Genomic DNA, 24,953 nt, shown 5'->3' on the forward strand with positions numbered 1-24,953 from the left:
TGATGTGTGATGTATGTTACAAAAACAAATGCATATTAGATCTTCCATTAATATAAGTATAAATTGCAAAAGGTTTTGTAAGTAGGTATGTGCGAGCCAGTCTAATCAAATAACAAAAAAGATTAAGAGACAAAATAAATGTAGTTATTCAAGATGGATGGTTCGGACTTAGGATAATCTACATAATGTTACTCAGGAAGTAACCTCACTGAATCAAGGTCTATTTTATTCAAACTCCAGCAGCCCTCTTACATCAAAAATTTTAAACAGAGACCTCAAATGTTCGTGGAACAATGGATTATTGAATAAGTCGTACCGGAATTTATGGTTTTCCTCATCATCGCCAATAAGTCCCGCAAGGTTGGCATTGTCGCTCTTGTCTGCCAAGACTATCGGAAGAATTGAATACAAGCAATACATTCCAAAGAAACCTCGTTTCAATATTTCTATCTGTATGTCTCTCAAACTAGGGATAGCACCCGGATAGTTCAACTTCTTCAACCCTTTAGCCAGCTGCTTTTGGTAATACTGTATCAACTCGTCAAATTGAGTACTTTTTTTCAACTCCAACGATGAGGAACTTATAATGTAATAGAACAAATCTCCAACCGGTGAGCCATAGTACGGACCTTGGAAGTCAATCTGGAAATCGAAATTCACTTGTTATATTATACAAAATTTGATATTCGGTCGGTAAGTTAACCAGTAAAACATCCTTGGGAGCTCCAGATCCATGATAGCTATACATGTGGTTGTTGGTCCACACGTCTCCATGACAGAGAGTGACAAAACCCGAGTCATCTTTAGTGAGTGCCGCCGATAGCTTTTCGTATACATTTTCAGTGCTTTTTTCCTAAAAAATCGAAACAAAAATCAAATTTTAATCATCGTATCGATTTTTTACATACCAATTTAGCTATGTAGCGTTCATGACCCGACGAGGTCGAAAGAGATTCCAGGAACACCGGTGCTATAGTATTCAAATATTTCTCCATGAATTCTTTTCCGTTCGGTTTAATAAGAATATTGTCGTAAAGCGAAGACGTCGTTTCATTCTGGAATAGAAATGACGAATCTTTTAGAAGAGTTACTACAAGTAATAGTCATGAACCGGTCACAACCTTCCTGTAGTGGGTAGCACCAGCTGCGTGGAACTTGGCGAGCTTTGCGAGCAATATGTGGACGTGTTCTAAATTGGCACCCAGATGACGATTTCCCACGCTGTAGCCCTCGGCGCCGAGATCATCCAGAACAATGGTGTCCGCTTCGCCTTCATTGGTTTTCCAACAACGAGGGCCAAACCGTACCGTTTCGCCTGCCTCTGCCCACATTCGTTCCATCGCCGGTAGTGTCTCTTCGTAGAAGTGCTTTTCCCGAGTAAATACGCTGAAAGTCTTCATTTCTGGAGCGGTGATCATTGTTTTGATTATGACAATGAGAGACTTAATGCTGCCATCTGATGAGTAAATTAAATTTTTCAGTTAATTGGGATCTTTAGAGGTGATTGCATATTCATAATCTGCATTAAAAATGGAGCTGAAAACCAAAATTTCATCGCATTTGGTGCACTGTAACTATTTTAAACAAGTGCGATTACATTACCTTGTCAGTGCTTGGGGGTACTTGTGTACTTTATTTTGCTTCAATTTTTTATTTAAAAATAGAGATGAAATGCTATGGGCTCGATAACAGTGTGCTCAGAAAACGAAGCTCATAGTCTTTTTGATATATTTTTTAAATCAGACAGTGCTAAATATTCTGATCACTGGCGCAGCAAAAGGGGAGTTGGGAGGGTGTAGGTAGCGTAACGTAAAAGGTTACCAAACAGCAACAACCGAAATTGATCATGTGCGATCGAGGTTATCTCACCGGGTAACTAATTGAAATCAAGAAAAATGATAATACATCTATAAAAATAATTTTCAGTAGGGGGTCACTCTGTCACATTGTGCTAACACCCACAGAAAGATACGTCGACGCACTTCAAACACCCACAAACACCCTTCCATCGCATGATAAACAAATGTTTTAATCAATTCTAGCACCACTGAAAAATAATGTTTACATTCGATTGTTATTTTGTTGTTTAAAAAAAGGAGATAAAAAACCGCCGTACCGCCATGCCGGGCAAGAAAAACATTCTGGATCGGGATTGAAAACCTTCAATCCGAAGAAAATTAAATACGAAACCCGTTAGAATCCACGAAAGCAGTAACATCAGAAGGAATAGATTCTAAAAAATTTAAAGATATCCTGCAAGAAAACCAAGACGAACGCATGGAACAGTTTGTAAACGATTGTAAATCCTAGATTCTCATCAGCAGCAGCCAAATAACGGCCTCACCAATTAATTGCAAATTGTACCCATTGCTTAGTCGGTCTTCCCGGATGACACGTGCCTTTTCGTCTTCCTCCTGACTTATATTTGATCTCTACAGCAGCACAGAACAGATAGGTAACTTAGAGCAAACGGTTTAATCTGAAACTGAGTTCATGCTTTTCATGTTATTTTTGCTATTCCTTTCTATTTTCATTTCGCAGTGCACATGATGATTTAAAATCTTGTATAAATTGGTATAATTACCGTTAAAATATTTTTCTTACAGTACGCTCCTAATTGTCTGAACATGCAAAAATTAAATTTTCTTTTTTTTTAATGCTTGGCTAAAACAATCATTATTGACGTAATTCTAGCGGTTTTGTTTGAATACGTGAATAGGGTATAACTTTGCATAAAATCACTATTAGTATCATAATTTGTTTGAACCAATTATAAACATATTTGATGGGATGTTGGTGAAATGTCTCGTTTTTAAATATGGTGATTGCAAATGTGTTTGTGTAACAACTATGTATATATGTACAACTATACCACTTGCTGTTCTGACTCTGTATGGTAATAATAAGGTTCGATGCCTCCGCCATTTAACCATTTATGATCAAGCAAATGGTGTATTTTTTTGTTCAATTCAACTACACAACATGGAAAACGCAACGTAAAAGTTTAAAGTCCATGTGCGGACAAAATGATATAGTTCAAAAGATCTGTCTGCAGGTTTGAGCCAAAGAGGAGTCTCAGAATTTTTGACTCATAAAACCTGCCGTAATACGTGATTTTATCATAAACCGTAAGTGGGGGTGACATTGGGCCAAAAATTAAACATGTTTAGTTTTGAAAATATCTGGAATATATAGAAAATGAAGACTAAATCATGTTGCTTGTACTCCTGAGGTAAAGCGTATATAAAATTTTCATGTTGTTTTGTTTAAATAGTGTTCAAAAGTTAAGTGCCATAAATACCTTTTAAAAGCGTTGTTTAAAATTGTCCATTGGTAATCACATATTTTAACACACTTTTATGTGGATAGACATGGATTAAATGTGATCCTTATTCATATATTCGATTGACATTATGATCATTATGATTCCAAATGTACTCCTCATAGTTACATTGCATTTACTTATTTTGAGATTTATGGTCAAATTCCTCATAAGGAATTTCAATTGTCCAGTTTTTATAGATTTTTTAGTAAAATGAAATTTTGATTTAAATCGACCATCTCTTCAACAGTCGTAAATATATTATTTATGAATAATTATTCGCATGCTTAAAACTTATTTCCTCGCAAAAATGTGAATTTGATAAGGAACGGAACTTAAAATTGTGTGTTTTTGGCACAATTTACCCCCCAAATAACGGTACTATCTTCTTTTTTGCACGTTCATCAAGTGCACCAGCGCGACTGTTGAAAGTTTAATAATTTGCGGGTCACGACTGCGTGTATTATTTGTAATTTACGTCATGTTAAATAGCCCAAAAATATTAACTATCAAAACAAAACTAGAATCTGACTCCATTGACACCCTCTTGTGTGTAATAAATAATTTCAAATACTTTTTGATGAATTTCTACTCATGTTTATTCCTTTAATTCATAAATCCACTAATAAGCTAAAGCTATACAAATATGCTAATAAAGATCATGTGTCAAATAAGCTGTGCATGCATAACATAATTATAATCCGTTGCGTTTGGCTTTTCAATACTAGCAATCTTTAGTAAAAAATTAAATTAACGTGCTTTAATAAAACGGTAAAGTTTTCATTTGATTCACATGATCAAAATATTAGGATAGTACTGTACGATTCTTGTTGTCAATTATACCAGTACCAGCAATGCCAGATTGAAAGAAAAATATGAAATCCTAGTACACAACTAACCTTGGATTAAGCCACTATGTACTGATTAGCATACAAATGTTACATGTAACATGACAACATGTTAACGATCAATAAATCAAAGGCATTAAGCAAAGGAATGTAAAAAATATTATCACACACGTAATGAATCGAAAAGTCTGGGAAAACTGGTAACAAGGCGCCACATATGAGATTTCTCCATGGGAGTAAAGAGTTAAGGAGCTCTCGTCAACGGAAATTCCTATGTCGAGTGTGGTGTCGTCCCACTGCTACCAGGAGGACTGAAAGAACAAAAGAGATGGCAAGTTACTATATGCTACATCACTATATGCTACAAGCTCGTATTCGTAAACAATGGGGTCATCCGTCATGAATGGAACGATTTTTTTCTACGACGAAATGCATTATCATTTTGCTTTTTCTGGACGACGGTTTTTACGCATAAAAAGTGAAAGAAGGAAGAGGTTTTGCTTTTCAACACAAACGAACACGGCCATGAGAAATGCCATTGGAGTAAAGAGAGTTTCCCTGCCATTTCTTTGACATATCCTCTGAAATCCCAAGATATTTTAACATCGTACAGGTAGAGCGATCTGCATGTGTATTGAATATAGTTTTGAGAATTCAGGATGGGATATTTTTTAATTAGGGGGAATGTTGGCTTCGGCATTTCTTTCCCTTTTATCGCCAGGGGAGTAAATGAAGTCTTAGAGTGTTATTTTTTTGCAGAACAATGCATTGGAACATGATGCAAATAAATACCCGCAGATGATAGTAGGTGAAGAAGTGCTGAATCCCACATTTCCCCTATTTTCTATCGTTAAACTTTGAATATGTTTTATTCCAAATGTGTTTTTGAATAACAAAGTGAACGAAATTATGATAATCATACTAGAATTAGCAGAAAAATCATACATACTGTTTTTCTTTGATGTGATCGCCCCACTCCACAATTAGCATTTTACTTATCCTCTGCTTTTTCAGGAAGCATTGATGAAATCTATGGATAGGAAGTGATCTGAGCATACACAAATATTTGGGGTGGCTTGGCTTGAAATGTAAAATATTTTACGTAGATTGATTCCCAGCGTTAGATTTTTCCAGCATCTAGGATTGAGATTTAGATGTGTCACCCCTCGATAATGTCACTATTACTAAACAAAAAAATGCTCATACCAAGAAGCAATGTTTGAAAAGAAATTGCCGATTTTTCTAAAATCTCCATACTGCAGAACAGCTTTATTCACCGCAGTTTGTTTTGGTTGCGTATGTTTTGGTAATAGAGCTAATAAACTATAGAGGCAGAATAAGTGCAGCGCCACAGTATCTCTTCTGGATTCTGGAAAAGTTTTCAGTCTTCTTGATATGATGTCTTCGGTAGAATTGTACTTGCCACACAATTATGCTAATGTAAAATGATACCGGCATTGAAAACTCTCAATAAATAACTGTGGAAGTGTATCTAGAACACTAAGCTTAGAGCACGCAATAAGCTTATATGCGATAAGCAATAGGTTTAAATGCGAAGTAGAAGAAGAAGAAGAAGAAGAATTCAAAACAAGCATATAATCTAAAAAATTAATAAGATGTTCTCATCTTTCCTACAGACACTCTATACATAAGCACTAACAAAAGTGTACACACCTTTCCTATGAATCTTGGGTATGTGTGAATTTTATATACAAGTAAAGCTGGTATAAATGGTAAAAGGTGGTTTAAGTGTAAATAAATTTTGATTGTAAAAAGCGTTCTCTCCACCGCTAGGTGTCACTACCAATTGAAATTTAAATGCCTCCGTTTCTGATTCCCATGTTACCTATCTGTTCTGTGACGTAGGTCACTCAATAAAACTGCCAGTTAATAGTAGTTTTATATTTGATTACATTAGATGAACTTAGAGTTATTTGTTTTTCATTAGGAAAATCGGCTGGAGTAGATAATGTTAATGCTAGAGTTATTCAAGATTGCTTTCATGCTCGGAAAAAAATCTGTTCCCGAAAACGGGAACGGACCGTGAACTAAAAGTCACGGCCAACTATCCAGAACAAAATTTTCTCAAATATACACCGTGAACTATGGTTCACGGCTGTGGTTCACGAATATGGGAACTCTTTTTTTCCCGTGTGTCATTGGCCACATCTTGCTGGACCTTATTAATGATTCATTGCAAACTGGACATGTGCCACATATTTGGAAGGAATCCTTACACTGAACCAATATGACATATTCCTGTTATGTGGAAATCTTATAAATTTGCGCTATAAGATAATCCATTGAAAATTATATGATTGAAAATGTGCCAGGTAAATTCTATATGAATATCTGATACATTTACAATGCTGATAATTTGGTAACTTTTATATGATCGTCGTATGATAAATGAAAATCGATCAAATTATAATAATTAACTGAAATGGATTTGAAACCCATAAGCATAAGCTACACTTTTCACCACAATATAATATATATGTGTCATAAATCAATCGAAGTAAAGTTTGTGTGAAAATCACATGAAATTTACTTCTTCTTTTGACACATATATTTAATCGATTTATAAAAATAAATCGAAAAATAAACATCAGGCAGTGGGAGCTTTCACAGTTGTGCCTTTTTTTATTGTAGCTGATTTGGGATTCGATCAAGGACTGTTGAGGTGTGATGCTTTCGGTTTCTGCGCTCGATTTCACTGGGCCACGGCTGACTTCAAGATTGAGCTCGTTCAAATAGCATGAAGTAAGAACAGCTCTCCCGACATGGAATGCAGTGCAACGTTATGCTTGTTTTGCTAGAGTGAAGACAAATAGCACTGACAAATTTATGTTCCGTTTCGGTGGTGTGGTTTGTTCAAATCTTTCTTAATGCACCTGTGTGCAATAAATCAACGACTAAATTATATAAGTTGATGTAACTGGTTCATGAAGTTCGAGTACTAGGGCTGGAATCTGAATTAGCCGTGTAGAAGGCTTACAATTAGAATCATAGCAAAGTAAATATTGCAGTAGAATCATATTTTTTTTTCAATCTCAATACATTCTTTTCCGGAAACAAACAAAGATTATTCAAAACAGTATCATTGTTGTTAGTAGTATTTAGTTCAACTAATCATTTTAATGAGTGTACGATAACATCGTTGAAAATTGTTTCAATAATTTATAAAGAACAATCATGTAAGATGTATTTTATTGGGAGCGATATTCAGCCCAGAAAAACATGCAAAAACAAACGTTTGCTGTTGGATTTCTTTCCTGGATATGCATCTATATGACTATTAAATGATTGTGATGGATCTGTTTACAATCTTTAAACCTCAAAAATCACAGGAAGCTATTCCAATGAGATATACATGTTTTCCTATACTGCAAAGTTAAATGACAGTCCAATAGTTTCTTCATGTCTGTTTACACGCGACATATCAACAAACGTCAAAAATCATTAAAAGCAACTCCAATAAAATATACATCATTATCTTATAAGATATACATTTTAGTGAGCAATATTCATCATGAAAACAGGTATATTTTACTGGATTTTCTCATAGAGCAAACTTATATGATTTTCCATTAGTTTCTAGATGTCTGTTCCCACCCATGACATATCAACAGTTTTTCACCATGAAATATATCAAACAATATTCATATACTTATTACCTATCGCTAACCACGTTCGAAGCAAAGTATTATCAAGTACTAAGTATGTGAAATTACGATAGAAATCATTCCATATCGCAGTCATAGCTTTTAAGTGATAATCCAATGGAATCTATCAATCATCACATAGAATGAATAAATCTGCTGACATTGCTATGTTATAAGATGGATCCAATAAACGGTACATGTCGATTTGTTTCAGTGTAGTGGTTCCTATTCAAAAAGTTGCTGGAACGATTAAAGCCGAAGAGTTTCGTCCCATCAACAGGTTGTACACATTAGAGAAAATTTTAGAACTTGTTGCTAAAGGCCAGCGCTTGGAGTATTTAAATAGTAATAGTTTGGTGATACCAGAAAATTGGGATATCGGAAAGGTCAGTCTTGTAAAACCACGTTGAATTTGGTATTTTACGAAGTGAAAAAATAACTTGGAGTGTAAAGATACGATTTTTGCTGTTTTTTCGAATCTTAAACGCGCTTTTGAAACAATTTCTACACAGAAAAAAATAAATTTTGATATTCCATCCAAGAGGATGCACTTCAATCATGTCGAAAATTTCATGTAATTTGTATGGTCACAAAAATAAACAAATGCGGTAAAAGCAGCGTAATGTCAGATGATGCACTGTATTTACGATAATTTTGTCTTTTTTGGTAAGTAATATTACACCATATTTTTAACACAATTGAAGTGCATCCGCTTTGATGTGACATCAAAATAATTTTTTTGCTGTGTAGGCCCTTATTGTTAAGATCAATCAAGCACTTTGGAATAACGAGTACCGTAAATCTTGATATTGATAACTTTGATAGTATAATATAAAGATGCACTTTTTACAAATTAGAAGTATTGGATCCATATTGTAGCTTCCTTTGATATCGTTTATAGTTTTTATATTGTATGTGTAACATATTTTACAAACATATAAAAAAAACAATTTTCGCGTTTTTCGCCCGGTTGAAAAACCACTCAAACCATAATTTATTAAATGCATTTCTGGTAGAGCCATAACATATTCAATGTTGTATTCTTATTGCTTATGAGGTTTTCTGAATATATACTCATTCAAATTTTCCAATTATTTGACTTTCACGCATTTTTTCTACATTCATCGAGCATTATCAAAGTAACCCCAAATCAAAATACTGAAGTTCGGTCACAAAACTAAAAAAATATTGTAAATGCTTTTATTTCTGTTAAACATTTTACTAACGAATTAATTCTATAAAATTTGAAAAACATTCATTGCTGTAAACAATATTTAGAATATACTTTAAAAAACTATCAATGTAACCCCGTTTTACGGTACTGCATATAAATGGTTTGAAAGCTATTTTTCTGACAGAACTCAAAGGACTGTTTCTAATGATTCTGTTTCCAGTCCCGTGGAGAATAACCTTGGAGTGCCCCAGGGAAGTGTATTAGGGTCCCTTTTATTTATTATGTATATTAATGACTTGCGACGTGTTTTACGGTTTTTCGACGTTAATCTTTTTGCAGATGATACTGTGTTATTCATTGCAGCTAAGGATTTAGATGATGCCATTTTACACTTGAATGAAGATTTGCATTCTCTAAGTAGACTCTCAAGACTACGAATCGGTAGTAGATCTTACATCCCGTATCGTACCACGAAAAGGTGATCTGCCCACGTTACGGGGCTGGAAGATGCCTTGACTTAGTAGTTAGTAGTTTTCTGGCAAATGTCGGGGGTTCGTGAGCATTCCTGACATTGCTGAAAATTATGATAGCATCAGATTACGGGGTTGCTAGTGTAATGGGATGCTTTTTGATTTTTCATCAGCTCTTGATAGCTTGTAATACTTATGAATATTTTAGGTAGACAAATGGCGAACTGAGAGGTGGACGCCTGAGCTTTTCCACATTTATATCGCTGTGAAGCAACTGTAAACTCTAGAGGGAATTTATATCTGTAACTGTAACCAGTTCGATTTTCTTTGCAAACTTGGATAAAATGTCATATATCATTATCTTAAAAATAAATCGTCCAACTCAAACCTTTAAAGGGGTAAGAGGTGGAATCATCATCATCATCAGAAGTTTTTTCCCGGGAAGTGTCGGAAAATTTACTGAAACTTTGATTGACCTACGTTTTAGCGATTTTGAGTAATCTGAACTATTTGTCTATGTGCGAGTGGTTTGGAAAGTTTTTTTTTTCTCACGCTGACCCACGCCGCCACGCCGCCACGCCGCCGCCGCCGACAGCAAACGGCGTGTGCAACATGACTTTGAAATTCAGTAATAGATTTTAAAGCATTAAACATTTTAAATGGGAATGCTTGATCTCTTAAAGATAATGAAGACGAGCTATTTAACTTTTTGAGAGTTTATAACGTGCATATTGCGTTATAACTGAAACGTTCCTCAAACCTGACCATAAGGTTAAGAAGGACGCAAATTATTTCATTTATAGAAATGATCGGCTTGATGGACCCTGTGGTGGCGTTGCCGTCATTGTTAATAACGGGTGTTCAAGAAATGAGAATTTTTTCAGTCATATAGCTAGTAATAAAAAAAAATTCAACGAATGCAGTATTTTTTTATTATAAACATAATGTTTATTCTTCAAAATCACGTCAATGAATATTGGAGAAGGGTCAGCCGTACTACGCAACTTCGTCGCGACGCTCTCACAAGAGCGCTGGACAGCACTGAAATCATTCTCATTTTTTATTGAACACCCGTTAGACGAATCAAACATAAAATTCTTTCTTCATTTGAAACCAAAGTTTTTGAAACTTTGGGAGTTTCTGTTGAAACAAAATTTGGACAACTTACGTTTATAGCTGCCTATTTGCCATTCCAATGCGTAGGCCAGCAAAAGGTCTAAATTCTGAATTTAATGCAAAACACCGCTCATTGAATAATGCTCAAAGCAATTCCAATGGTAATATTCTGTTTGATGATTGTTTCGCAGGTTTCATCCATTATCCAAACAGCCCAACATGCTTTTCTTCTGCGAGAAATCCCTCAACTATTGATTTGGTCTTAACTGATTCATGTCGACTTTGTAGCTAATTGGTTACTCATGCTGACTTCGGTTCTGATCACCTTCCAGTAACTTTTGAAATATCCCAAGAAATAATTTGTAATCCCAACAGCTCTACTTTCAATTACCATAGAGCTGATTGGGAGCAATATCGAACATTTATGCAATATAACCATAGAGGTAATTCTAGGACTAGTAGGTCCCGAAGAAACGTGCTCAACTTTTTGGCTCAGCTCTGGTACTATCTTCGGTCCCAAGCTAATCGATTCACCCCTCGAAACATAGGAAAATCAACTAACCTCTCATTTTTTCTGTCAAACTTTCATAGCAAATCAAAACAAACATTGTGTAGTACTAGAGTTTTGACTAGAATGGGATACGTTAATCGATTTGCTTGGGACCAATAGGCTAGTCAAGTAGTGAGCCAATTTAAAATCGTTAATTTCCACCGGTTGATATAACTTCGATCCAAACATTCCTTTGCAAACCAATTATGAAATTAATTATGCTCTTGAATCTCTGACTACTTCTATAGTTGAAGCAAGAGCTGCCTCAGTACCCAAATGCGAGGTTAAATTCGATTCAATTATAATAGACGACGATCTTCAGCTCTTGATCCGTCTTAAAAATGTCCGTAGGAGACAATATCAAAGAACACGTGATCCTGCCATGAAAGTTATCTGGTAGTATTTGCAAAAACAAATTAAAAAGCGATTCTCTGCCCTGCGAAACAAAACTTTTGAAAATATTGTGTCTAAATTGGACCCGAGTTCCAAACCCTCACAAAATTTTTGAAAAAAACCTCAAAAGCCTATTCTAGCGCTTGAAGAAGATGGTAAAAAATTGGAAAAAGCTCAGAAAGTTGCTAAGCAATTCGAGAGTTCCCATAATTTCAGTTTGGGTCTCACTAGTCCTATTGAGAATCAGGTTGCTCGGGATTATCTGAATATTTACTCTCGGGAAAATATTTTTGATGATTCCTGGGGGACTGATTTAGACGAAGTAAGGTCTATATCTAAAAAGTTTCATAATATGAAAGCTCCAGGTGATGATGGAATTTTCTATATCCTCATCAAAAAACTCCCAGAGAGTACCTTGTCTTTCTTGGTAAAATTATTTAACAGATGTTTCCATTTGGCATACTTTCCTGATAAATGGAAAAATGCAAAAGTTGTTCCAATTTTGAAGCCGGATAAAAATCCAGCTGAAGCTTCTAGCTACGGTCCAAAAAGTTTCCTTTCTTCGAAAGTAAACTTTTTGAAAAGATAATTTTGAATAGAATGATGCTTCACATCAATACGAACTCAATTTTTGCAGATGAGCAGTTTTGTTTTCGCCATGGGCATTCAACTACTCATCAACTTTTAAAAGTTACCAATTTAATTCAACGATTTAACTCAACTGGAGTTGCTCTTCTAGACATAGAAAAAGCATTCGACAGTGTTTGACATGATGGTGTGATTGCTAAATTGAAAAAGTTTAATTGTCCACTTTATATTATGAAATTAGTTCAAAATTAGTTAACTGACCGAACTCTGCAGGTAAATTATCAAAATTCCAAATCTATTCGACTACCTGTTAGAGCAGGAGTTCCTCTAGGTAGCATTCTGGGGTCTATATTGTATAACATTTTCACTTCGGACCTCCCTGATTTGCCTCAGGGTTGTCACAAATCTTTGTTCGCTGACGACACAAGCATTTCCGCTGAAGGAAGAAGTTTTCGTGTTATTTGCAGCAGACTGCAGAAAAGTTTAGATATTTTATCTTCTCATTCACAAAAATGGAAGATTTCTTCCAACACTTCCAAAACTCAACTTATAATATTTCCACATAAGCCTAGAACTTCTTTTTTGAAACCTAGTAGTAGTCGCATAGTCACTATGAACGGAGTTACAGTTTCCTGGTCAAACCAAGTGAAATATCTTGGATTAATGCTTGACCAAAAATTTACTTTTAAAGATCACATTGAGGGCATTCAAGCCAAATGTAACAAATATACAAAAGGTTTGTATCCTTTTATAAACAGGAAATCCAAACTTTGACAGACGAATAAACTTTTAATATTTAAACAAGTTTTTAGACCGGCCATGCTTTATGCTGTGCCAATATGGTCTAGTTGTTGCACTACCAGGAAAAAAGTACTTCAAAGAATTCAGAAAAAAAGTTCTGAAGATGATTTTGAAGTTGCCTCCCTGGTACAGTACTACCGAAGTACATAGAATTTCGAATGTTGAGACTTTAGAACAAATGTTCAACAAAATAATTAATAATTTCAGGCAAAAATCGATGCAATCCTCAATTGCAACGATTAATTCTTTTTATACTTAGATAAGATTTAGTTTTAGTTTTTAGTTTTAAGATTTCAATTGTTATACCGACATGCAGTCTAGACAACCTGTTTAAAATACTGAATATCCAAGGCAGGAACAATGTAAAAACACTTAGATATATATCATAACAATTAAGGCAGTTACTGTAGTAACTGGAGCACCTAGGTTAAAATGAAATGTAATTTATTTTGAATTTGAAACAAATAAAGAGTAAAAAGTTTTTTTTCCTTGATTTGTTTTCCTTCGATCTTGTTTTCCGTGCTGAGCACCAATGCTACCGATGCAAGGAAGGCAGCTCCCACACCTGGACCCTACGTATCGACCCATCAACTCATGAACCAGGGATCAACGGCTTTACCATAGAGGTAACTCTACTAGAAGGTCCCGAAGAAACGTGCTCAACTTTTTGGTTCAGCTCTGGTATTGTCCTCGATCCCAAGCTAATCGATGCACCCCTCGTAACATAGGAAAATCCACGAACCCCTCATTTTATCTGTCAAACTTTCATAGCGAATCAAAACAAACATCGTGTAGCACTAGAATTTCGACTAGAATGAAGTACGTTAATCGATTTGCTTGGAACCAATAGGCTAGTCAAGTAGTGAGCCAATTTAGAATCGTTAGTCTCCACCGGCTTTACTTCCCTTCCGAAGGAAGGCGTGATCAGAGATGTTATGCCTCAGAACATCCTGGCGGCGCCGACTGGGATTGAACCCAGACCTGCTGGGGTGAGAGGTAATCACGCCTACCACTACACCACCGGCACCGCTGACTGGTATGATTGATGTGTTGGAATGTACATCACATCTTTAGCTGGATCGGGATGACCAGCCAAGTTATTCGCTGGGTCGAGACGACCAGCATGATGATTATTCGGTTTGAATGATCGAAGATTTACACTAGCTCGGGACGACTAGTACGATTGGTGTATAAGAGTGGACATAATAGAATAATTGACTTGAACATTGCTTGAAAACTTATTGGTCAAAGAAAAAAAAGTAAGAGGTTGTATCCAAGATACGACCATAGAATTTACAAAAAAAATACGTGCTCGGTATCAATATTCAAAATGTGTACTGGAAAACAATGTTCAACGCCATGCACCGAAAGCACTGCTGCTGCTGCTGCTGCTGATGACACGGTGATTGAATAAGGACCGTTCCGACCGAATGGAATTCGATTTTGAAATGTGCTTTTTGCAGGCAATCGGTGATAATTTTGATCACTATTGCAACAGTTGGGATTTGTGTAATTTTCAATAGTGACCTATCGAAAATTGATATAGTGTTCATTTTAGCAGATTTTTAGAAAATTTGGCTTGTTTAGAATTAAAATCCGTTCGCTATTTACAGAGTTATAAGTGGTCAACACTGGTCCACTTTTCGTAACGCGGTTGATTTTCGTTTTTTGAAATTGCACCTAATATGTTGCCAAAAACGTATTGCCACGTAAAAAAAGATGATATTCGGTTGACCGTATCTTGTCGTGTTTTGTCAATTGTTTCAGAACATGGCGGGAAGATATGCACGAATGCCTTCAGAGAGCGTTCAAGATCCACAATTTGCGGCTGAGTCAGACGATGAGGACACACGTTCATCATCCTCAAAAGCTAAGTGGGTTACCGCGGCGGTGGAACAGGCTCACCCAATAATGATACAATCTGCTCGGGTAGCAGAGAAATATCAAACGGCCGCATGGCCAACAGCCCATCGTCTAAAAGTTCTTGAAAACGCAGTCATACATATCGCAAGGGTATTGTTGAAAAAAAAAACAGCAAAGCAAAGCGTCGCAATCGAATAACCCAAACTGGGGATACATTGTTGGCGATCAGGTTGGGAATGGAGATTCTCAACCTGTAGGCCAAAGTATCATGTTGGATCAACTGCGCCCGTTCCCAAAGGACCTACCTTCAAATCGATTGTGGGAGGAATGGATGAAGTACGTGAAGAATTTTGAAATCGCTGCATCATTGCATCAGAAAAGAGAACCGGATAAGCTGGTGAAAGCTTTATTCCTCGCCGTTGGAGAAGACCTGCAGGCAAACATCAGGGCAGCAAGGATGCGTTCAAACGTCTGTTGCAGGTCAAGCGACCAAGCCGTCTTAGCGGTAGGTCACGGAAATCGTCCTAGTTCCGGAGCACGTAAGAAACCATTTACTCAGATGGACAGAGTATCCAATGTTAGCTATCGAGGAGCCGACAATCCAACGGCAATCAGTTCCAGAGACAGTCACAGAAATAAACAACGGAGCTTGGGCAAAGGCAAGCGAAACAAGTGCTCGCGTTGCAACCGTTGGAGTTCCGAAAATCCACAGCTGTGCCCGGCACTTGAATCGGAGTGCTTCTACCTACCGCAATAAAAAGCAAGGTTCAATCCAGTCTGAGTACACTTTTGTTGAATTGGCTACCGTCGTCGTAACATTTGAGCATTTAATAAAGTTGAATTCGTTAGTTTTATTTTAATCAGCGTTTATCAATTCATGCCTTGACCCTGGAAGACGTCTTAGTTAGCTTCATCAGTTGGGGCGCAGCTCATCGTTGTTCCCAAGGGTCGACGATCGATTTTGGGAAGGTCAACAGCTAGCGAGCTAGGTCTACTCCGCGTAGGTCTTTCCATCAACGTATTTGACAAAGAGATCCCTTTTCCCAAACTGCCTGGCGTCAAGGTGAAATCGAGGGGCACGCAATACAAAGAACCGTTGCGTTGAAGTTAAAATGCAAACAAAAGTACTTAAAGTAATTAATGCGTTTTGAAGTTGTAGGGTTTTTGATCTAATTTCCGTCCTACTAAGCACAACCCGCGCTTTACCTCTCTTTTCTGAACGAGTTTAAGCAAAAAATGGAAAATTTCTATCCAAAATGACTTGCAAATTTATTCACCTTTCCAAACGTACCGTTGGATTTGATAAAGAGTCACAAATTGTTGAGATATTGTCTAAAATCTAACACTGCTTCTTGATTCTAAATTCGTTCTACGAGTTGCAATTCCGTCCTAACGCATTGAAACGCCATTAGATTTTCTTCGTCCTACGGATAAACGTAGAAAAAGGGGATTCGCTAGGAGCGCTTCTTTTGTTTTGAGAACAATGAGCGTAAATATTCATACAATGCGCTCTAACAGGATTTATGTTGTAGCTAATGAACTAACGCATCGGAACAAACCTATTATTGATTTGTGCACGGTGAAATCATTGATATTATTGATCTTTTCTGATCGATAGAACGGAAATGGGCGATTACGACGAAGTAGCGCTCTACCCTACTGACGGTTATTAAAATTATCTTTCCGTAATTAATGTAATTAAAAGTATTGAAAATGCAATTAATGTACTTTAGTTACGAAATTTCAACTGTAATTAATGGAGTTAAAAAGTAGTTAATGTTCTACATTGTGTAATTAATGTAATTAAAGCAGTAGTTAATGGAATTAATTTAATTACAGCCGTTGCCTGCGTTGGAGTTAAAGGTTATTGAGTGCCCCTAGGGTGAAATTCAATATCGATCAAACTGGCAAACCACAGGCAAGTTTCGGTTAGCCCTCGCTCCAGTGTAACGGACGGCTGCACAGTGTTGTTGTCAGACACATATTCATCTAGAAATTTACCCTATTTTGTTTTCCGATAGTTTATTTGTTAAATTATTAAGAGGGACATAGTTCATGAGTTGTTCTAACTCTTCCTTGTAAGCGACTTGAGTTTAGCATCCGCTTTCATCCGTGTCCTCCACTTCCTTACTTCTTCCAAGTGATTTACCTTCAGCAGCGCCAGCCGCTTGGCTTCCTCTTCGCCCTTTATCCACTCCTTATCGGTATAGTCCACAATCCTGAATTTGTAATACGCTAGAGGTATCGCACTCTAAAATTTAGTTCTAATACTCGTTAAGTATTATTGAATCTGTGTTTAGTATTTTGAAGTATTTACAAATACTTTTATCTTGACGTAATTTTGATTATATCAAGTCTTGGTTATAACATCGGTTGCTAGTGCATTTTTCATATCGATGTCAAACATTATGCTTTAGAAGTGCAAAATGTTTGCTGAAGTGTTCGTCAAGTACGGTTAGTAAAATATATATTCACTTTACATACTCATATTGCTGTGATAAAATTACTATGTTGATTAGTATGTTGATGGTTTCAATATAGTTTAATAGACTACTCATGTTACTCATTTTATTTAATATTTCATTTGCAGTCATCGTTTTGTGATGCAGTTCAACAAGACTTTGGTCAGGTTCCTGTAAAGGTTTGAAAGGTGATGGACGTCCTGGCATATGCAGGTAGCCTAACCATAGAGCTCTTGAAGCTTGAAGTTATAACCAAATTGGAAGAGGATATGAGGACGATGGCAGAGTCATTCAAGAAACGACCCGACGTCAACTATGACGGGGAACTATACAGGGACTTCAGTGATACCACGAGAAGTTCAAGTTCCTAAGCGGAGAAAAACATGCATAATGCTACATCATAATGCATAATTTTGTCTTTAAATGTTTCTTATGTAAAAAAAAGGATGGAGAATACGATGGTGCCATAAAATTGTAAATAAAATATTGCGTTTGAAGTTTCAAAACGAGAATTAATTTTTTATGGCAACACTGTATAGACGTAATAGTTGCATATTTAGATTTCTTGACTAACAGTACCGACTGCTATTTGTAGCTTCATTAGTTCCGGAGATATGAACAAAAGAATGTAGTGCTTTCTTGAAAAACTCCCTTAACCGAGGAGTGTTCCGATCAGCACAAAAAATGAATAAACTTCCCCTCTAAATGTTATTCAAATTGAAAAAGGTCAATTCCAACTACCTCGGACACTTGGCGCGGAATGACCCATATGCATTAGACCTGTGCTAAATTCGCTTCGTGATAGAGATTCATTTGGTGCACCGTCTTATCACCATCTTATTCATTTGGTGCAACATCATCATCAAAATAATACTACACTAAAAAAATCAATGTTGCAAATTTTCGCATCAATGAAAACTCAGTACCAGTATTTGAGAGATACAACTCACAATGTTCATTTCCCAACCAGGCTCTCACTACGAATAGGACAGAGGCAATAACAAAAATATTCCGACTCAACTCAGCGGGAGAACAGACAAATGCTGAGAATGTGTTCATCTAACCAGACTTTCTCTCTCTCAGTCATTGAGCTTAGTCGTTCTGATTCACCATGCATCTAACTCGAGGTCTGAGTCAGAGTGTGTTGATAGAGACAAATTGAGTCAGAGTGAGTCTACCTGTTCGTTGAAGCAGTTATACCTGGATACGTAGATAAAGGGGCAATGGAAATAAAACAACTTATTAGTAAGCGTGCAAAGGGGCGACTGTTGAACCTGAAAATAGATTCAGTGTCACGTCGGGGTCACAACATTTTTGCAATAAACGCACAATGCATGGATGAGAATGAGAATGTTGAAATTATTCATTTGGGTAAGTACAGAAACAATTATTTTTAAAACTGAAAAAGAAATATAAAATAATCTATTGTGATTTGCATTACAAATTATGTAACGTATGTGGGGAAAGGGTGATTTTTCGTTACTTATTATTACATAGGGGTGGGGAATATAGGGCCACACTCAGAAAAAAATTTAAACTAACTAGTATAAAAGTCACACTAAAACGCTATTCGCCTGGTTGACCCCAGGCTTCAATTAGTTGCCAACAAAACGAGCCTAGTATAAACTTGAAATATAAGGAGCATAGTATATCTTTTGAATAAACATGCGTAGTTTAATGCTGGTTTATCCCAGAAACGATTTCCACGCCCCCAGATTTGTTTTCGATCTGCCAGAAGGATAAATATGCTAATAACACCGACAAATTGAAAATGTAACTTAGTTAAGAGGGCCATTCCCTTGCAAAGGTGGGAAGCGCACTTTTGTACTAGTCACATTTTCAATATGTCGATGTTATTAACTACTGATTAACCAATTAAACAATTATATTTTTTGCATTTATTTTGGTGCAAAACATAACTTAACTTGTTACATTTTATCCTTTCTTTCTCCTGTTTTCCATCTATTTTATGTCGAATCCTAGACAATCCTAGAATATTGTACAATGAAGTATTGATTATGAAGTAATTAGTTTTTTATGTTTCAACTAAATGGTCTATTAGTGAATCTATCAATAAACAGTGAAATTACTACTGATTTTTTACAATTTTTTTTTCTTAGTTTCTATAAATTTATCATGTTCGAAATAATTTTTGTTTAAGAAATGTCGCGGGAAGATGATTAGACCGGTTAAGCCTGTGGAAGTGTTTTAACAGCTTTAGATAGATGTGCGCAAAGATCATTGACTCGCGTTACACGACTGTACTTAAGAATCTTGTGAACAAAAACATCAAAAAAAAAATCAAGCGTTTTCTTCGCTCTACTGGGCACTTTTACATTTAGTACTTTGTAAATCTTCAATAGTAAATCTAACGCTTAGAAAAAGTCTGGTCCGCATGCGATTGTGCTCCTATCTAAAATAACATAGTACATTCCTTCCGCAAAGGCAAGCGTATCACAATAAATTAACGGTGCACTTGAGGTATCGATTTCATCATTAGGTGCTTCCTGCTTCCATCTCACGAACACTGAAGCAAAATCTTCCAAGGGCGGCAGGTTCGTAGGATCTGCTTTTCTGACGTTACCCTGGTGTGTAAGCTCTGCCATAATTTTTAGTAGCGCCTGTATTCCAACTGAAAATAACATAAACTGAAATTAATTAAATAACTATTTTCAATCACAATGAACGCACCACAAGCAATTTCGTCGTAAAAGTGGTTCAGCATGAGGCACAAAGGTACGATGGTTGAAAATGGTTGGGTGGCATCTTTATCCGGATACATCAGTTCGAAGTCGCAATGAACCTGAAGAAAAATTGCAGTAATTAAAACAAAACATTTTGAATAATGGCATCATGCAATCAATCTTACATTTCAGGAGTAACCCTTGAAAACGGCACAACAGATTTTGTTAGCAACAGCCCTTTCCACACGAATCAAAGTACGCCCACGCAAACCGATGCCATTATCGGAAAGGGAAGAATTACCCCAACCGATGATGATTTGTGTTGGCGTGCTTCGGTTCTCGTGGAAAGGGCCTTACAATTTGTGTTTACAAAGTTTACAAAGAAATAATTTGTAAGAATTATTGTTCATTTGATTATCATAGGGGTTAATGTCAGGTAAGTATGATTATTGTTCATTTGGTGAACATCATAACGAAACTTATAGCGAATTTGTTTATTATCCAGTTCCAACCTGGATCGGGTATCAAGATAGGGTCTGCTTGTTTACTAGCAAACGTCACTTTGATCGTTTGTTTTTATAACCTGGCACGGGTTGAGGTTCGCACTGACAAAAAGTTTGGGTTCGCACTGGGTTGGAACTGGTTCCAACCTGGGAATAAACAAATTCACTATTAAGTTGCATGACCTCCAATGACATACTTACCCACTAACCTAGCAGTAACCTCCTCGCAAAGCTCTTGGTGTAATCTTTCCATGCTGGAATATTCAAAGATAAATAATCAACATAGATCTATTTCTTTCCTAATCCTACTTAAATTTGATTAAAAAGGAGACTTACCTTGATACGTCAGCAGAAAACTATGCAACCGAAGAGAAATCTCTCCGGAACATACGGGATCGTCCAGGTAGAGGGACCGATCGGCTGGCTTAGTAGGAGGCAGATAAACCAGACAAAATCTGGAATCCACTCTTGAGGGTTACCTATAATAAAAGGACATAAGGTATAATGGAATATCATTAAAAAAAAATCAATTTACCTACTGTAATTTCAGGTTAAAAATTGTCACCGAGAAACGAAACACTGCTTGCTGGCAAACTGAAATGATCGAAATGACAGCTCGCGCGCATGGAGGGGTGCTGATTATGTTTACGACGAATACACTGAAAAAATTTCTCTCGTACAAATCGGGCTTAGTTTAAAGTATATGGTGAAGATAGTATACTTTTTAAACTATGCTGGTTGTAAACCTCGCGAATGACAAAAATGATTAAATTTTAAACTATGTACGACTCGCAGTATTTCTGAGTGCAGATGGAACAAGAGTTCCACCGAAATGAAAACTATTTTTAAACAAACTTTCGGAGATTGAAATTCCAAAATTATGCCGGATGCTCGATTTTTTTTAAACTTGTTTATTAATGTAGGAGTGGCATTATTCCTCTATGTAAGGTTGAATTTCAAGAAGTGGACTTTAAACAAACCAGTTAAATAAAGTATGCAAGTATTGTTTGACCTTGATGTTCGAATTAATCAATTATAACGGTGCCTCAATATTTTTAATACTTTGTCATACTTTTTTTTTCATAACTCTGATTCATAGACATTTTCTTTAACAAACAATACCGCATTCAAGTTAATGGCATCATTCTCTATTGTACTAGGACTACTTGTTTGAGTGATGAAATTTGATGATTTTTAACATCTTTTCAATAAATTTGAAAATTCGTCAAAGCAGTTATTGGAGTCTCACGATGAAATGCTATCAGAATTGTCTTTATATCTACCACCAAAAATATGCTATAAGCTAACCAAAAACACATCCCATAGTGATCAATTTCATTCCGGTGATCAATTTGCCCCCAGACTACTGTAGTTATCTATGGGACAAGAGATATGGAAAATGTCCACAGCTCATACAATTTCCAATAAAAATATGCACTAAAAACATTAAACTGTGTAGAACCCCCAAAACAGCCCATGTAATTAATGAAAAGCCCCTATTTAATTATTATTGTTTATAAATCTAAAAACAATCTCTAACCCTGATTTGCATCTTGGCATATAAGGATTTCCGGTAGCTATAAACTCTGCATGTGGGCAACATTTCATAAATTAAAAACAAAGCACTTCGTGAGCTAAAGCACTAAATTTAGTACATTAAATTTTATGCGACACTATTTTTTGGATTAAAACAGAAAGTGTCCATCTTTCCCTCACTGCCCTCAAGATGCCTCGTTAGCGCAAAACCGTCCATTTGTTGCAAAATATTTCGCCTCCCCGCAGCAAAATTTAGGTGAGCATTACTTAGTGGGTGAAGACAGCAAAATCTGCATCAGTAAGGCCGACAACATAGTAGAAGCGATTCGAAGCGATTCGATGCGATAGCAATTGGCAAAGCGAAATGCAGCGGCAAGCGAAGCAACCTATGACATAGTGAAAGCGTTTTTGAAAACATTACAGTCGCGCGCGCAGTGCAAAATATTTGTTCAAATTTGTTATTCAGCATGGATTCATCCGATGAGGAATATTTCGCTCCACTTGCGTTCGAAGGCGTCAAAACACAACACGAACAGCTCTGTCGCTTTGCTGAACGCTTTACACCTCTTCGCATCGCTTTCACTATGGCTGGTTTGGGCGATTCCCATAGAACGCTCATAGAGGGTGCTTTCACGCAAGCGCTCCGCTTATTGCCAACGAATCGAATCGCTTCGAATCGCTTCTACTATGTTGTCGGCCTAAGAATAAAAACAATAAGCTTCACCAATGAAACAAAACGCGGACCGCGGCAGGCAGGAGAAAAAAAACTTTCTCTCTCTTTGCCGTGTCTCCGTTCCGTGTCCGTACATAATAACCAGTGAAATCTTGCTCAACCATTGACTCAGTCAATCAGTGATACAAGCCACCTGAAACTCGAGCGGCACTCACTCAGTGCCCGAGTTTCCTCGGTATCGGCTTGGATTTGTGCATTTCATAGAATGAACGGATAAAGGCGTAAACGTAAAGGGCACTCTTTCGCTCTTCTCTTGAAGCGGTAGGTGACTGATGAACAGAGACAGTTTTGGTTTGTAGTTCTCTCCCGTGGAGATTATTGTCGGTTTCAAATCGCGACTTCGCTCATCAATCAGCAACATTGAAAAAAATATTGAAATCTAAATAGTATAAAAGTTACGCGAAATCGCAAGTCTCCGTACCGACGCAAAGGTCGGTATAAAGGGAGAGAATGCAAACTTAGTATAAAATGGTTTATGCGTGTCATAGTATAACATCGAAATATACTTACAATGCATAAATACGGTTTATTCGAGAGAATGTATTTTGCGCACTTTTTTTTATCAAAACAATCACACCAAAATCAGAGATGTCCCAATTTTTAATTACTCGATTGACAACTAATCGATTATTTTTTGTTCGCTGTTCTATCATTTTTCCACCAATGACAGTGCAGCACATGTTGGAAACAATCGGTGATGATCCTCTGGAGAATTTAATGCTTATACGTATCGGCATGATAAAATCACGAACCAAAAAGTTAAATATTTGTAATCGGTTATATTATAACCGATTACAAATATTTTACTTTTTGGTTCGTTAATCGATTATTCGAATGAAAATCGGCCATCACTTAGATGAATGTGAAACGTCGTTTCAAATGTAAGAACCGTCCATAAACAATTTGAAAGAGACCGGAGATAATCACAAATTACGTCCCCACGGTAACTGAAATAAACACGAGTGTTCACCGGTTGCCTATAGGCTGCACTCTTGAAGTATTTTATACCTTTCCTACATTTCAAGCAAGTCACTTCATTCTGTAACTAACTATTATTGATAACCACCACTTACCGTCACACACGGCATCCACATTGGCCCGATACAGTGTCGATGTATAATTTTCCCCAGCACCACCCGTTAGACTTGTGCTGTTGATCTTCACCTTGAACTTGCCCCGGTCTAAACGCTGCTTCTCGACAAAGATGTCCTCAAAAAACGTTTCATTCAACCAATCGGGAATTTTCGTTGGTTGCTGGTCAACAGTTTTATCTCCATCGGAAACCATTATCTCAGATGTTGTTAAGTAGTGTATCGTTTAATAGGTATAGACGGACACACCCGAACGTATCAACTGCAGAAGATCAACTGCGGCTGTTGGATTCGGCTGTGTAAGAATTCAATTTACCGTATAGAACAGACTTTCAATAGTTTAGAAACTCATTGCAGCTTTTATCTCGCGTAGCTTGCCGTTTGAAATGTGGCTACAACTATCGCGCAAACAAATTGATTGAGTCGTATGAGTGGTATCATAAAGCAGATGTGTGGTGATTTGGTGGTAGTGCGAAAAATGTACACGATGACGCAATAAAAATTAACTGAACTATTCTGTAGGGTAGTCATTAAAGTTGATTCTATCATTCGCGACTCACAGCGTCCGTCAGCTTGGCGACTTTACAGTACATTATAGATGGGAGCTTCAATTCAGAATTGCACGGCAGAAGATAAGGTAGCTGTTATCTATTAATCAGAGTACCTCAGTGTTTATTTCATGCATATATATGGACACTATTGAAAGAATATTAAGAGTTCAGGATTCCCAAATTTGTTCACCATGATTACTTTGCTGACGAACAAAGCAAACCCTCATATGGTAGGAGCTACACTATTGTGTAATAGTTTCTACCATCAAATCCGACAGATGTTGCCCCGCCAGTGGTGGATAAACCAGCTTTGCGGTATGGACATTTTTTTTAAAAATCGTCGATTTCTCTTCAAACCTTGCTTCTAGCGGTGAGAAAATCTCTACATTTTGTTTTTTTAGCAATAGTGGCATTATGGAGAAATAAAATATCGGGCAAATTGCACCATTATTGATATTTTTAATTAAATGTGAATTTCACCATACATTTTCAAGTCGATTATCCACCAGCCCATACGATTGAAGACTGCGCGCCCTCTGGTGGTGAGTGCTGTCAGAAGCAGCATGAAATATTTAATTGAATTATGTTCTAATCAAAATCTTT

General features: G+C 36.6%; 1 protein-coding gene and 1 pseudogene across 1 annotated transcript; both read right to left on the minus strand.

The window, feature by feature from the left end:
* Positions 1 to 215: 215 nt before the first annotated feature.
* LOC135708697 (uncharacterized) lies at positions 216 to 24,045 on the minus strand. The gene is made up of 5 exons (XM_065230802.1): positions 23,782 to 24,045; positions 1,122 to 1,456; positions 909 to 1,055; positions 704 to 853; positions 216 to 642 (listed from the first exon to the last, which is right to left on the minus strand). Exons 1-5 carry the CDS (start codon positions 23,993 to 23,995, stop codon positions 226 to 228), a joined length of 1,263 nt encoding a protein of 420 aa, XP_065086874.1. The 5' UTR covers positions 23,996 to 24,045; the 3' UTR covers positions 216 to 225.
* On the minus strand, positions 19,442 to 20,216 carry LOC135708704 (uncharacterized; annotated as a pseudogene).
* Positions 24,046 to 24,953: the final 908 nt, after the last annotated feature.

Source organism: Ochlerotatus camptorhynchus, unplaced genomic scaffold (genome assembly GCF_037179485.1).
Source record: "Ochlerotatus camptorhynchus isolate MF236.1 unplaced genomic scaffold, CSIRO-AGI_Acam_v1.1 ptg000332l, whole genome shotgun sequence".
NCBI classification, from domain to species: domain Eukaryota; kingdom Metazoa; phylum Arthropoda; class Insecta; order Diptera; family Culicidae; genus Ochlerotatus; species Ochlerotatus camptorhynchus.

What these genes read in the sequence shown, in the direction of transcription:
- LOC135708697 (XM_065230802.1), bottom strand. Translation starts at nt 23,995, where the DNA reads ATGGTTTCCGATGGAGATAAAACTGTTGACCAGCAACCAACGAAAATT. An exon ending in AACGCTACATAGCTAAATTG is followed by an intron (nt 854 to 908) that starts GTATGTAAAAAA and finishes TCGATTTTTTAG; the next exon opens with GAAAAAAGCACTGAAAATGT. An exon ending in CTCCCAAGGATGTTTTACTG is followed by an intron (nt 643 to 703) that starts GTTAACTTACCG and finishes TTCGATTTCCAG; the next exon opens with ATTGACTTCCAAGGTCCGTA.